Raw genomic sequence first — 15,070 nt, 5'->3', positions numbered from 1 at the left:
CCCTGATTTGCTGTATGTCTGGCTAGTGTTCTTCTTTCCCTCACTTTCACCATCATCTCTTCAGTGACAATACTGGAATACATTTTTGTATGTCCACAATTGTGCATGCACACTTGGTGGACCATGGGCAAAATGACAATTTTTCATTAGCATATGTGTAATGTGGCCAGCAGTCTTTGTCCAAACAAACAGGCACACCTATCCAGCTGTTCATTGAGAGCAAATTTATACTTACTGAGCATTTAAAATATGTACAATTTACTTTGAGTGAAATTTTAAATGTAGACCAAGATATTTGTGTTTCATTATTAACACGGTTTCAAAATTTGTTGTACACAGCATCTCATTCTCCTTATGATTACTATTACTTAACTTGAGGTAAAACCTATGCTATCTGTCTTTCTTCATGACAAAAGTATTTTCCTTTCCACTCACCCACAAAAGAAATAGAAAAACATTGTTCCTGCTCACTGCAGTGTTGCTTATTGTTAGAGAAGTTACAGGCTAGACCTTGTTCCACCAGGGGGCAGTCTACACATATTGACTTTATAAATAACACCTCCCCTGAAGCAATTTTGAAACTCCATACACTATATTGCTCACTTATACTGCACTATACTATGTTGTTCATAATACTGTGTTAATGATTTTTGATTCAATAAGTCAACTGAAAATGTACTTATATTTTACATTGATGACCTGGGGAATCAATGGGCCTCATTCATGAAACATGCACGATCACATTTGATTGTGTAAGAATGTTTCAAAGAACATTCTGGCATTCATAATTTTTTTTCTTATCTGTATTTGTTCATGGCTGTATCCAAATTACACAAACAGAATTGCGCATAAAATTTATGAAAAGCCAGAATTTATCATCTCATACACCTGGGATATGCACAAAAACAAAGGTCAGCACGTGTCATCAATCTCATATTGTTTTTTTCGTAGGAACATTTTTAAGATCAAAGGTAAGAATAATTTAAGAAACGTTTTGAGAATGAAGCCCAATGTGTGCACAAGAGATTGTGTAGCCAATTTTAGTTACATAACAGTTGGTGAGTGGATGACAATAGGACAGCCAATTAAAGAATTTGACTTGGACTATTGGTTTACACCCATACTTTTTCATAAATGCAAACAAATATTTTGTGAGTCAGCACCTGAGTTAATTGTATCATCCCAAGGACAGAACCTACTAAAGAGCAATGCCCCATCATTGCACTGAATTGATTGAATTTTGAGGGAAAGCTAACCCCCTGCTGAGCCAACAGGTGTACACTTAAAAGGCTAAGCATCAGAAATCATTTCAGAAAGAACACACCAAGAGGTTAAGACTTATTAAAATTTAAAGCGTGTTTGACAAGATGCAGACCTCATCGTCCATCATCCTCTTTAGAAACAGACTGTTGTGCTTTTGTGTGCAATGATTTCCTCAGGGGATCTATCCAATTAACCAAGCTTACCCTCAGATGATTATGACAAGACCACTACAATGTGTTAGTACTGATATTATTAGGTAATGTCATAACTCTGATTACAAATTACAGCCACAATCATTAGCCATATTTGAGCTGAAAACCATGGTGCAATCATACTTCTATATTTACAGTTACAAATGTGGAGGAAGAGGTCTGTAGTCTTGGTCACATTTCATTTTCTAAATTTCAAAGCTAAGCCAGGCCCACAAAATACACTGAACAAAAATATAAATGCAACACTTAATTTCGAAGATTTGAGTTCAAAGGTAAAACTTCAGCCAACTGAAATAGATTCATTAAGCTACTGATTTCATATGATTGGGGATACAGATATGCATTTATTAGTCACAGATTCCCCAAAAAAGAAGATTGCATGAAATGAACAGAAAACTGATCAGTATCTTGTGTAACCACCATTTGCCTCATGCAACACAACATATCTCCTTCGCATTGAATTGATCAAATTGTTGATTGTGGCCTGTGGAATATTGTCCCACTCCTCTTCAATAGCTGTACAAAGTTGTTGGATATTGGTGGAAACTGGAATACGCTGTTGTATGCGCTGGTCCAGAGCATCCCAGACAGGCTCAATGGGTGACATACCCGGTGAGTGTGCAGGCCATGGAAGAACTGGGACATTTTCAGCTTTGAGGAATTGTGTACAGACCCTTGCAACATGGAGCCATGCATTGCCTTGCTGAAACATGAGGTGATGGCGGTGGATGAATGGCACAGCAATGGGCCTCAGGATCTCATCACGATATCTCTGTGCATTCAATTTGCCATGGATAAAATGCACTTGAGTTCCCTGCCCATAGGATTCCTGCCCATACCAACACCCCACCACCACCATGGGCTACTCTGTTCACAACACTGACATCAACAAACCACTCACCCATCCGAACTGCAGACAAATCAAGACCCCGATGAGGATGCCGAGCATGCAGGCGAGCTTCCCCAAGGCGATTTCTGACAGTTTGTGCAGAATTTCTACGGTTGTGTAAACCAACTGTTTCATCTGGCCTCAGACGATCCCGCAGGTGAAGAAGTTGGATGTGGCGATCCTGGGCTGGTGTGGTTTCTTGCGGTCTGCAGTTGTGAGGCCTGTTGGACGAACTTCCAAAATCTCCTAAATTATGCTGGAGGCGGCTTATGGTGAAGAAATTAACACCCATTACTCCGGCAACAGCTCTACAGGACATTCCTGCAGTCAGCATGCCAATTGCATGATCTCTTAACTCTTGAGGCATCTACCATGATGTTGAACAACAAAAGACTAGCCATTTTAGGGTGGCCTTTTATTGACACCATCATAAGGAACACCCGTGTAGTGATCATGGCTTTGAATCAGCATCTTGATATGCCACACCTGTGCAGGAGATGGATTATCTTGACAAAGGAGAAATGCTAACAGTGATTTAAACAAATTTGTGGGCAAATTTTGAGAGAAATAAGACCATTGTGCACATAAAACAAATCTCTGAGGTATTATTTAAACGCATTAAAAACGGCTGCAAAACTAAAAGTTTTGCATTTATATTTTTGGTCAGTGTAAATTATATGGGTACTGAACATAAACATAAATGTACAAAAAGTGCCCTATAAGTAGCCTACATAAAATTGCACCCAAAGCCATGGGTTTAATGACGAATTTATACTTTTTTGCACCAGTGAAAACAAGAGGACGACTTAATTTGGCAGGAACCACATAAAATTAATACTATGAAAGCCCAAGACACTTGACTTACTTCATTAATAAAAGTGGATTCCACATATAATGAAAACGAAATTAAAGTAGCCCACTGGTAACTGACGTAGTAGGACCACGACTGTATCCTTGGTTTCCCGAATCACGACTAACTTAGAATTGATGGTGTAAACCAGAGGTGTAAACTGCCTACACTCTACGCACAGGACATTTCAGGCTGGCTTAACCAAAATGGCGGATACTCGCCCGCACGAAATGGCGTCGGGCTAACATACTTTTTAAACCAAGACGAGTTTTAAATGATTAGACAAACACGGAAATACCGCGGCCCTCCAACATGCAACCTCGTTATTTTTGTTTATGTCACCACGTTCTGTGGGAATATAAAATGTTTAGCTACGTTAACTAGCAAAATTATCAAATGTTATCGCTAGCACAGCTAGTGCTGTTAGTTATCACCAATGTTTGCCGTTTTTCAGAAGTTGAACGTTACGTGCCAGCTAGCGTTAGCCAGCTAACTGCCAAGCGGAGATTCTCCGCTAACTAGGTGCACGTTTACATAGCTAATAACTGACTGAGCTTCTAGAATCGTTACTGGATTTACGTTGATTGAACATTCTACCTTAAAAAAAATTAATCGCACTTGCTAATCCTCTCACAGCAACCCAATGACTAACTTTAGCGAAGCTGTAAGGATTATATTACATTACATTTATTTGGCAGACGCTTTTATCCAAAGCTACGTACAAAACGTGCATTTCATGGTCATAGACAATTACTAAACACAGCTTCGATAGGGTACAATACTTATTTTGTACAGCTATTTCTAGCCAAGAACACAGTTTAGTTCACACAGTGAACACTATTCAGGCCTAACCTTACATTACATTTATTTGGCAGACGCTTTTATCCAAAGCGACGTACAAAAGTGCATTTCATTGTCATAGACAACTGCTAAACACAGGTTCAGTAAGATACAATACTTATTTTGTACAGCTAATTTTTAAATCCAGGAGATCCCACTCCCCGTGCTGAACACTGAAATAACAGCCATAATACATTCCTCAGAGGTAAAACGGTTTTAAATGTAGCCAATTTGTCCAAACGAATGCCGGGTTTGTTTGTTGTTACAAATCCTTAATGTTTATTTGTGGAAGAAAAACGACAAAAAAACATTTTCTGTTTTAATCCTGCTTTGATTTTGTTTGATGACCGTAGTTTAACAAACTGACTTTTAAGCCATGAGCCACAGGACAATTTCGTCACCACCACTGTACCCGGACCAGACCCGGACCTTCAAAAAAACAAAACAGAACGCATGCGTACGAACCAGCTGTCAACTCTGTTTTGCCGCAGCGAGCTGCCTAATTTTGCCTGCAGAGTGCAGACAGAGGGATACTTTGATAGTGCTGATAAACCACAGCAGCTGAAGCAGTCAAACTTTGACTTGGAGTAAAACGTTAGTATTCTGTCTCTAGTGTCCCTAGCTTTTATGCGTGGGGGTAACTTGAATTATTATACACATAATGATAATTTGGATTGAGTTTGTCCATGTATTGTTTGTTTACAGTTCACATGCAAATGACCAAAATTTAATCAGTTGAATCCAGTCTCAGCCACATGTATTACATTAGAGCTAACTAGAGAAATACGGTTGAAAGATGAATTTTAGTTAGCTTGTCACAGACTACTTTTGGAAGTAGTCTGTGACAAGGACAGTAAAATTGTATCAACATGAAAGTAAAGTTGGAAGGTTATTAGGCTATATAAAATTCTAATGAGCAAGTTTGTGTAGGCTACATATTTAACTACCTAGCCATGACTTATGTTTTTCTAGCAAGAACAAACTAAGTTGCAGATAAAGCCATGGTTGTATATGCTCCCCAATTGTGCCTTCTGGCTTCATGAAAAGTTTATTCTCCCAAGGAAATGGTTTTTGATTAGTGCACACAAATCATACAAATTTATTCAACAGTTAACCTATCCACTTCGACCCCACTATCTGTATTCTTACTGTCTTTGAGCATCTTTGCAGCTTTAAAAAAACAAACAAACAAACAAACAAACAAAAAAACTCTAAAGCATCCCAAATAAATGTCCTATTTTGCAAAAGGCTGATCTTTTCAATAAATAAATAACATGTTTGTGTTTTTTCTTTTTTGTTTCTGGAGGGGCATTACAAAAAAAAAATCACTGAACAGTGAACAATGCCTATAGTCGGCTATGCTGAAGCAGCCTATGCATGCTGTCAAGAATATAATTTTTTCTGTGAGTAGAATTGAAACTTTTTGATTTAGCAAAATAAATGCCACTTAATTAAATAAATATTTGTGTTTTAGTTTCATTTTACGCAATCTGTGTATTTTATCAACTACTTCCAAGTTATGAAAAAATATGCAGATACTGTATAATATTTATATTACAGAATATGGCCATTTTCAAAGAAGCCAGTAATTTGCAGTATTTGAGTTGGATAATAGCAATAATTTTGTATTTTTAAAAATGATATATATATATATATATTTTTTTTTTAACAATTGGCAGTATTTACATTGCGCAATAATACAGGCTATTTCACAACTTCACCCATCCCCCAAACCTTTTCACTTTGCAAGTATTCTTTACGCTTGCGCACTGTGTGAGACTCAAAAGAAAAAATAACAACTGAAAAGAGCGCATGCGAAGTTCCAAACGTGCACGTCAGGAGCAGCAGGCCGTCAATCATCGCATGGTGTCGTGGACGCGCGAGTCACGCGAATGCCAGAGCGCGGTTCTGTCGACAGAGCGCGCTAGTAGTTAGTAGAGAACGCCTGCGCGAGAGCTAATGGCTGAATTGGACAGCAGCAACGTTCAGTTTTCAGCGCGGACATACTCAACCGATTAGGAGTACATCGTTATAAAACATTATCTGTATGAACGGGGGACACAAAGGCACAGTATGGTCCGGGAAACCAGACACCTATGGGTTGGGAATTTACCCGAAAATGTACGAGAGGAAAAAATTGTCGAACATTTCAAACGGTGAGTTACATAAAGGGAGAAAGTCGGGGTTGTAGGCTACGATGTTTGCTATGGGTCATAGAATCCCACACTGCTCGCTTGCCCCGCCGTGGGAAAACTAGCTAGCTACCTAGCTAGCAATATGATTAGCTCGCAAGCAGGAGAACTCGGTGTGTAGATGGTTAAAGTGCATTTTGGATTTACAATATTTAATGTCAAAAGTTAATCAACGTTAGCCAGCTACCATTAGTATCGTGCTAGCTAACTAATTCACTGGCTTGCTAGTTAAATATACGAAGTGGCTAACTTGCTAATTTGTAACACAGTAGTAACACACTGTTTTATGAGATGTAGGCTATTGGATACATAATTGCTTGGTTGTTGTTAGTTGCACCTCGGTAGCTACGGTACATATGAAAGCGAGGGGTCATAAAGTCTGAATGAAGCAGGGAAACGATACAACCAGCTCGCGACCTGGAGCAGTCATTCCATGTGCAGCTATCATTAAAGTGTCTTAGCCTAACGTTAGTTAGTTAGCTAACACGTTAGCGTACCATCAATCCGGTTGATTCCAATATGCTAAGCCAGCTAGTAGTATATGCTTCCGTGACATTAAAGCTGCCTGTACTCTAACTACGTATGTCTTGGTATATCGCTTCAATTAACCAACGTTAGCCAGTTAAACAACGTAGCTATCTAAAAAAGAGTAATGTAACTTACATTACACTTAATATTTTCACGGGTGACATTTAACTATCAAGTTAGGTTCCAGTAGCTAGTCGCACTGGCTTTCCAATTAGGTAGTGTCCAGTCTAACTAGTAGTTACTGTCTGAAATGCAGCGAGATGCTAGGATTTTGTTTATGTGCTGAAGCCGTTTTGACAGCATTAATATGACTGACGATACAATTATATGTAATGCAAAACAGTCGCCAGCATTAGATTTAATTATTTTGAAATAATTTGTTCAATAAGCCCGCTTTCTGTTCACAGCAGACGTGCTCATTTAGGTAACATACGACTATTTGTGTTCTGGTAACTTTAGGAGCCAAATTTGTGTGTAATTTAGCTTTTCCAGCGGGGTATTTATCTAACTGCAGTTTTCTTGTACGCGAGCATTTTGCCTTCTTTTTGATGAACCATATTCATGATTTCTCGATCACAGATGGAATCCAGTTAAATTAGGGAGCAACTGGACTTGGAAAGCTAAAGAGATCTGGCGCAAAGTAATTGTAGTCTTAGTAGAAGGTAGCTCTGTAGGGAAAAGCCGACGTTAACGTAAGAAGATAACATCTACAGATAATTTAAGATACTATTGTTTATTCGGTTACATACATTTGGCAACCTAACAGTTTCGACTATTTGTGGTCTTTGGTGTTTGCATTTGTACAAACCATTGTTAAAAGGTATAATAAAATTTTGTTGTAATGTCCAAGAATGTAGAAATGTTGTAGCTTATATTTGGGATGCAAGATTCATTGAAGGGGAGATATTTTTTAAAGGCTAAGAATGACAGCTGCTGGCATAATTGTCCTTGTGGTTGAATACCAACTTTAAAGGTGGAACTGTTCTGCTTGGCCAGCTATAGTGACGGTTAAAATCATTGCAAATAATCTCTTCGGTCGAACAAAATAAAATCGTGGAGATTGCGTTTTGAATGGTTTGCTGTTAATTCAGACTTTTTTAAGTTAAACGATGTGAACATAATTGTTTCTTGTATCCCGTGTATAGTTTTAGGTTTTGATGGATATTGACTAAGCTCTTAATCGTTCAGATATTCACCAGTTAACCCCTTGCGTCTGCTATCAGAGGACATCGGTTACAGCGATGTTGTATCCTTGGCTGTCTTTTCCCTGTCACATTCCTGTTCCATCGACCATAGGTTTGTTTTCCGTAGATGGCCGTTGTGTCCTCTTACTCGCCACAATACATTGTGGCAACAATGTAACGATAAAACCGAAAATGATATTGTGTAGGCTAGCACGTAGAAAATCTTTTCTTTTTGTGGCGCGCAGTCTGACATGATATATATTTTTGGATACAGAGTTGCGATTACGCTAACGATATTGCTCGTGCTCTTAAACGAAGGGTAAAATAATTACCACTTTTGTACATGTTTGCTTAAACGTGTAACAGTGAAGCAATTTGTTTTCCTCACAGGTTACAGTGAAGCCAGCATTATCCGTTCGTGGCGATTAGTAAGGACGCATTTGAATTTAGTTTAGTTCTCTGTCGGTCCACATAACCTTTACGATACTGTCCTATTTGTCAGCGCAATCAACTGTTACGACAATGCTAGTGCAGTTAATCATTGTTGATACGAAATTTTTGAAATGGCTGTGTGGAATTATTGTGTGCTATACCTCGGCGAATTGCTGGTTATTTTGCCGTGGCCGTGGGAAACGATTGGGTGGGTGCATTACATGCTCATGGTTTATGAAAAAGGAGAGCAGAGAATGCATGGAAGTGTAGTTACATGCGCATACGGCCACGATACCACTCTACTCAGAGAATATATCCAATGTTTATCGCAAGGGAATCGTTGTTTATGTTCTAGAGTGGGCGGGGGGTAGTCGAAGATAGTGTCAAGAGATTGTGGGGGTGGGGGGTAACGAGAGTGTATGCCGTGTGAATGCGTTTGTAAAATGGCGTCGAGGGTGACGTGTGGGAAACGACTAGGATCAGTTTTCTAATATTCGTTTGCAGTTGAGTTCCACTTTTTAACGAGACATCCATTTCCCCAGATCAGCCATATCGATTCCCAACTCTTTCAAAAAAATTGAGTGTAATCTAAGCCGCCATTAGTGCACAATTTACAAGAATTGGCACTGCCAAAAAACCATTACTGCAGAGACGTTTTCCTTTGGAGTCAGAAAGGAGTAGCCTTTAAAAACAGTATTATGACATTTCAGTTTTATATTTGATATTTACAATGTTGGGTAAAACTGATTCTGGACCTTTGTGTTTTGACAATACGCTAATCTATTGTCAGCACAGTACACAAGTGTATATATGTAAATACTTGGTAAAAGTGGTGCTGTTATGCAAAAATGAACTAACACACAACACTGAAATAACCAGTATACTAGTTTGCTCCACCCTACATTGCATCACAGTTTTTTTTAAATGAATGGCTTCCAGCAAGTGTTGTTATTTGGGGCATTTGAGGGCAATTAGCCTAAGAAAAAACAGTAGCACTGCACTGCAAATACCAAACTGATGATTGAGTATGGTACAAAACATAGTTCTCATTTAAATTAAATGTGAAATTTAGGTTAGCTCCTGTAACAAAAAAAGAAACTGAAATCCTGTGTTAAGATCTGAAAACATACCTTAGGTAGGCTATAGCCTTGTATCAGCATGGAAAAACAATCATGAATGATTCTTGTGAAATGTTTCTAGTTGTCCAAAACACTTTTACAAATAATAAAAAATCCCAAATAAAAGATGTTATATTAAAGGTTTTAAAGCACTTGTGGAAATAGCCATTTTAGTACTGTGTAAGTAAGTCCAATTTTGATAAAGGTCGAGTAGGGAGGGAAGGGAGATTTTGGAGGGATGAGGGAACGGTTTATTGAAGCAGCAGAACAGAGAAGCCGATGCCCTTTGTAGACAGCAGACATTTTCTTTCTCTGCTGGACAGAATCGATGAGGCAAAAATCAATGACAATGGTACTGCTTACATTATTCATCCCCTCATTATTCATCGGCCCCGTCCAGTTTGACTGAGATGGGCTGCCTGCGAAACAATTCGGGTTTTAAGCACCTTTTTATGCTTTCATTTGTCCTTATGGCCATCTTGATTTGTGCTTCTGAAGTTTACCTGCTGCTCTCGTTAGGATTACTGTGGCAGTTTCGGTTTTAAGGAGAATATTCCCTTTAAGTTTCATCCTTCACGCTATGCTCTTTTTCTGGACATGTTTTCTCCACTGTTCCAGTCTTGTTTTGCATTGCCACAGTCACTGGTTAAAGCGATGCTTGAGAGTGGTTAAGTTTTCCCCCTCCTAATTGCCCCAGCTGTAATGGAGGTTCTTTCCATTGGATACCTCATAAACAATAACCGTTTTGTTGTTGGTGATGTATTTAGTTAAACGTGTCTTTGGGTTTTATTTAAGCCAATTTCTTTAGATATTGGAAGTATAATGAAACAAATATGCTTGAAGTTAATTTCTGTTGATATAATTTCAGCTTTGGCTTTATTGATTTTTTACCTGGTGGCCCCATCACTTCTTTAACCATTTCTCATCTTCCATCTTCCTTCCTCCATTCTGCATCCCTCCCCTCCTCCCTCTGTGACCCACCCTTCTGTTCCTGGTCTCCCCCCCCCCCCCCATCCCTCCCTAGGTATGGACGGGTGGAGAGTGTCAAAATCCTTCCGAAACGTGGGTCAGAGGGCGGAGTCGCGGCCTTCGTGGATTTCGTGGACATTAAGAGCGCCCAGAAGGCCCACAACTCCATCAACAAAATGGGGGACAGAGACCTGCGCACCGATTACAATGAGCCGGGCACGATCCCCAGCGCCGCGCGGGGCCTGGACGATAGCCTTTCCTTAGGCAATCGCGGGCGGGATGTTTCGGGGTTCACAAGGGGGCCGGGGGGGCCTGTGTATGGGCCCCCCACGTCCCTCCACAGCAGAGAGGGACGCTATGAACGCAGACTAGACGGGTAAGTGGACAAGGTTTCTCTGAAGGGCAGAGGGACTCTTGTTTCTTATTAAAACCTTTTTTTCTTTTCCGAATGAGATTATTTTATGGTTGGGTGGTTAAAAAGAAAGAAAGAAAGAAAGAAATAAAGAAAGAAAGAAAAAAAGCGATTCCAGGAAGTTTCAGACGTAGAACATAATCTAGGGATCCCTTCAACGTCCCCAAAGCTTCGACATCACTCATGGAATTATAAATGAATTTATGCGTTTATTCTTCTAGAAGCAAGTATGTCTGTAGCCTATTTATGTATTGTTGGGGATTCACAGTGTGAGCCTTATCCTGTTTGAGAGTTGGATATCACATTTTCGGAGAATCCGTGGCAAGACTTGGATATCGTAAGTTTCCAGGGGATTTGGATGCGGGAGAGATTCCTGTTCCAGCTGCCTTGCCCGGGATTGCTCCTGTCTGGAAGTACAGAACCGAACGTGGTGGATTAATGTCTTTCACTTTTATTTTTTTTATTGAAATTACAGGAAAAAAGCCAAAATTAACTTAAGTAATCGTTTTTAAGAAACAAAAGTAATTAGAAATCGGAGAACAAATTACGGGTCTTTATGATTCTGTTTCTCACTTACTTGTGGTGTTGCTTATGACTTGCTCATTCATCGTGGTGTGGACCCTTGTGGATAATATTCCCAGGATATTTACCTCGTTGTTGGATTTCCATTGGCCAAACTCCAGGATATTCAAATATTTGCAAGTGGTGGTGTGTTTTTTTTTCTTTTTCTTTTGAGTTTCTCTTTGGGATTATATATTGGGGCTCTACTATTAAATTTTGGGGAGACCTCTGCCCATTGATCAACTGTGCAGAGAAAATAGCATTGGTGAGCAAAATTACAGTTTGACTTTTTTCAAAATTTGTTGTGGATTTTTACATTTTTTACATTTTGGAACTCAATGGACATACTTAACTGTGGCGTTCATGGGCACCAGAAGAAGATGGAGGACCATACAGCGCAATACCAAAATTCCATGGAAATATGATGTTTTTGTGGTTGGGCTGAAGACGGAGGAAGAGACACTTAACCCCAAACTGGAATTATGGCTTCCCCCTGTTGGATTACTGACCTCCCCCACCCTTTCCGGATCTAGTGCTATACCACACTGGTGTCATGGATGCCACTGTAGTTAGGAGTAGAATTTCACACCGTCTGTCTGTGAGACGTAACTGAACTCAACCTGTCTACCTCACAAGCTGCCGCAACCCGCCAAAGTGGGTGTTTTGGCATCTCTACCAAAGAAGCTGGGATTAATGAAGTATGAGCCATTTCTTGGGGATTTGTAATGTACCGAGACAAATTGTACTCACTACCTGCTGAGAGATAGTCTGGGATTATTTTAACAGCTAGAATGCAGCCGCACCGTTCACCCGTGTCACTGCCAGTCTGTGGATTGTGGGGAATGAAGTTCTTGTGGATTGTGGGGAAGGAAAGAAGTTCTCATAGTGGATAAACTGAGTTGGTGTGGTTTTGCGTAATCTACATTGAAAATGGAGAACTCTGGACTGGGGGAGAAGAAGAGGGATGTGGAGGACTTTTGAGGGGTGGGGGGGTGGGGTGGAGGGGGGGGGGAAATACTGCGGAAGATGCCAGGGATTTTGACTGATACTTGGATACTGTGGCAGGCTTGTGAAATAGCATTCAGCTCTATAGGGAAGCCAGACCATAATTCACATTCTAGGACTGTAGGCACCAGTTTGGATTAATTCTTATTTTTTATCCCCCTGACTTTCATGTGCTTTTCAAAAGTCTGCATATGCTTATTTTTTATTATTAATTAAAAGCACATTTCCAACGTGGTGAAACCGATTGCCGAACTATAGATTCATATGATTAAAAAAAAAAAAGAAAAATTTTTCCTCTTTTGCGCTTGTACAAAACTTGGGACCCAAGGATTTTGAGTTTGGATTACACGCAAGCCCCTCCCTTCTGGGTTTCCAGGATTAACGCACCGAGAACAGCTGAAACGTTTTGATTGGGCTCCATTTTTACACCCATTCAAATTTTTTTCAACCAGTTTTGTTTTTTGGCTCACAAAATTCTGTCTCCCTAGATTGTATTTGGGATTGTAGGTCGCGTTACCGCTGTCTGAAAAGGTTGGTATGTTCTGCCCTATGTATTTTAGCACTTCTTTCTAACCCTGAGTCGAACCCTTGTCTCTCTCCCTGTTTCCCACTAACTGCAGTAGCTTGTAGAAAAAGATACTCCTGCATTAGCCTGTAGGACTTTGCAGACTGCAAATTGCTTGTCTTTTTCAAGTAGTTTCTCTATCTGTCTCTCTTTCTCATTGTGTGTGTGTGTGTCTGCCTGTCTGTCTGGGTCCATGTTTCTCTGCTCTTTATTGAATTGGTCAGTACCTGAACACACCTGTGAGGCAGCAGAATGTTTCCCCTCTGGTAGATAAATAAGCTGAAGTGAGATCTTATTTGATGGAAAGCAAAAAAAAAATAAATTCAAAGAGTGGTTGAGCTGAAGTTAGAGGAACACTGAGCTGATGAATAGTGTGCAGGGCTACTGTGAGTCTGTGAATGGGCGGCAGTGTAGTATAAATGGTACGGGTAAGGTCTTGTAACTGAAAGGTTGAGGGTTCGATTCCCGGGGAGGACACTGCTGTTGTACCCTTAAATTGAGCACGGTACTTAACCTGCACTGCTTCAGCATATATCCAGCTGAAGTTATGTAAAGTTTTGTAAGTCGCTCTGGATAAGAGCGTCTGCCGAACGCCTGTAATGTAAATGTAATGAGCCCCATCTTACCCTGTGCGTTTCTGCACCGTGGGGCTTTCCTAGTGCAGTGACACATCGTGGCTTTGTGCTCGTTTCGCTGCCAGAATCTGCGCTAGTCTTTTCAGCACCACCCTGTTTCTCTTTACTGCCCTAGTGATGGATGCCACGCCCAGTCAAAATGCAATTTTCATTTTTCCAAATCAGTTGCATAATGGCAGAAATGACACACGCAAGGTATGTGTGTTAACACAAACACCTCTGCTTCTGGAAAAGCCGGAAGCTGTTTCGTTTACAAACTGACTATTATTTTTACTTTGTTTTAAATTGGCGGTTGCCTGTGTCTAGGGTGACTTGGAGCTTATGTTTCTCTATTTGTACAGCTGCATGTCTAGTGAAGAAAAATCAGGTGCAGTGCTTCACTTGAATGTGGGATAGGCAATCCCACCGTTTAGACTTTCATGTCATAAATCTTTACATCAGTAGGATATGTACCCTTTTTTTAAAGACTTGGGATCTTGTGAATTGAACCTACTCCCCCCTTTTATTTTGTTGCATGTTGTGCTACGGTTGATCAAAGCTCGTAGATTAAGATAGACTGTATTAGGCAAAATATTGTTTGTGTCAGAGGGGAAATATTAAGCTCACTCATTGTTTACCTATGAAAAGCTGTACACTATTTTAGCCACTTCACTCACCTCATTTTGTCTCTCCTTTCTTTCTCTGTGTAAGTGTGACTGAGTTGGGTGGGGTAGGCACTAATGATCAACATGTTCAGATTCAACGTACAATTGAAGGTTTTAAAAACTAACCAAGCACAGTCCAGTGTTTTTAACTTTTTAAAATTAAGTTGATTTATGCAAAAGGATCCTACATTTTGCACCACTGCTGTCTGGCAGAATTAATGTTCAGGGAAGGCGGATAACATTTGCACGACCCAATTCCATGGAATAATATGTAGTTAAATAGATTAATTTGATTACAGTGTGGAGATGTCAGTTTTCAGACTGATAATTGAGAACTGTCCCAGGGATCTGGTGAAGATTAGTCTGGGATGAGAGAACATACACGTGTATGTTAAGGCTAGTTGTTTCTGCAGCTGTGGGGATGTGGTATTGCTACCACGACGCTGTTCAGCTTTATGGAGCTGTTACTAGCAAAAAGCCACGTTTCTAAGAAAATGCAGAATCTTTTAAATAGCGTGGAGAGGGAAGCACTTCAGCCAGGGGCCAAAGGTCATGCATTTTTGCACAAACATCTTCATATGCAGACGAAGCGCCCTTTCTTCCGTTTCAGTATTCTGAAAGGAATTACTATTTCTTTTTTGTGAATGGATTTTGAGGCACACATGAGTCAGCTGTCATTTTGCAGGCTGGCCTCTCCACCTGTTTATAATAATAATAATAAAAATAAACTTTATTTGTATAGCACTTTTCAAAAACAAATTTACAAAGTGC

General features: G+C 39.9%; 1 protein-coding gene across 2 annotated transcripts in view; it reads left to right on the top strand.

The window, feature by feature from the left end:
* Window positions 1-5,921: 5,921 nt before the first annotated feature.
* Window positions 5,922-15,070, top strand: part of LOC135237733 (msx2-interacting protein-like) — a 33,421-nt gene continuing 24,272 nt past the window's right edge. For both annotated transcript variants that reach the window (XM_064305124.1, XM_064305123.1), the window contains exons 1-2: window positions 5,922-6,210; window positions 10,533-10,853. In XM_064305124.1, the coding sequence (XP_064161194.1) occupies window positions 6,128-6,210; window positions 10,533-10,853 (404 nt within the window). In that variant the 5' untranslated portion in view covers window positions 5,922-6,127. The remainder of the gene's footprint in view (window positions 6,211-10,532; window positions 10,854-15,070) is intronic.

Source organism: Anguilla rostrata, chromosome 13 (assembly GCF_018555375.3).
Source record: "Anguilla rostrata isolate EN2019 chromosome 13, ASM1855537v3, whole genome shotgun sequence".
Lineage (NCBI taxonomy): Eukaryota > Metazoa > Chordata > Actinopteri > Anguilliformes > Anguillidae > Anguilla > Anguilla rostrata.
The sequence above is the reverse complement of the archived record's forward strand: the minus strand, read 5'-3'. Positions and strand labels throughout refer to the sequence as shown.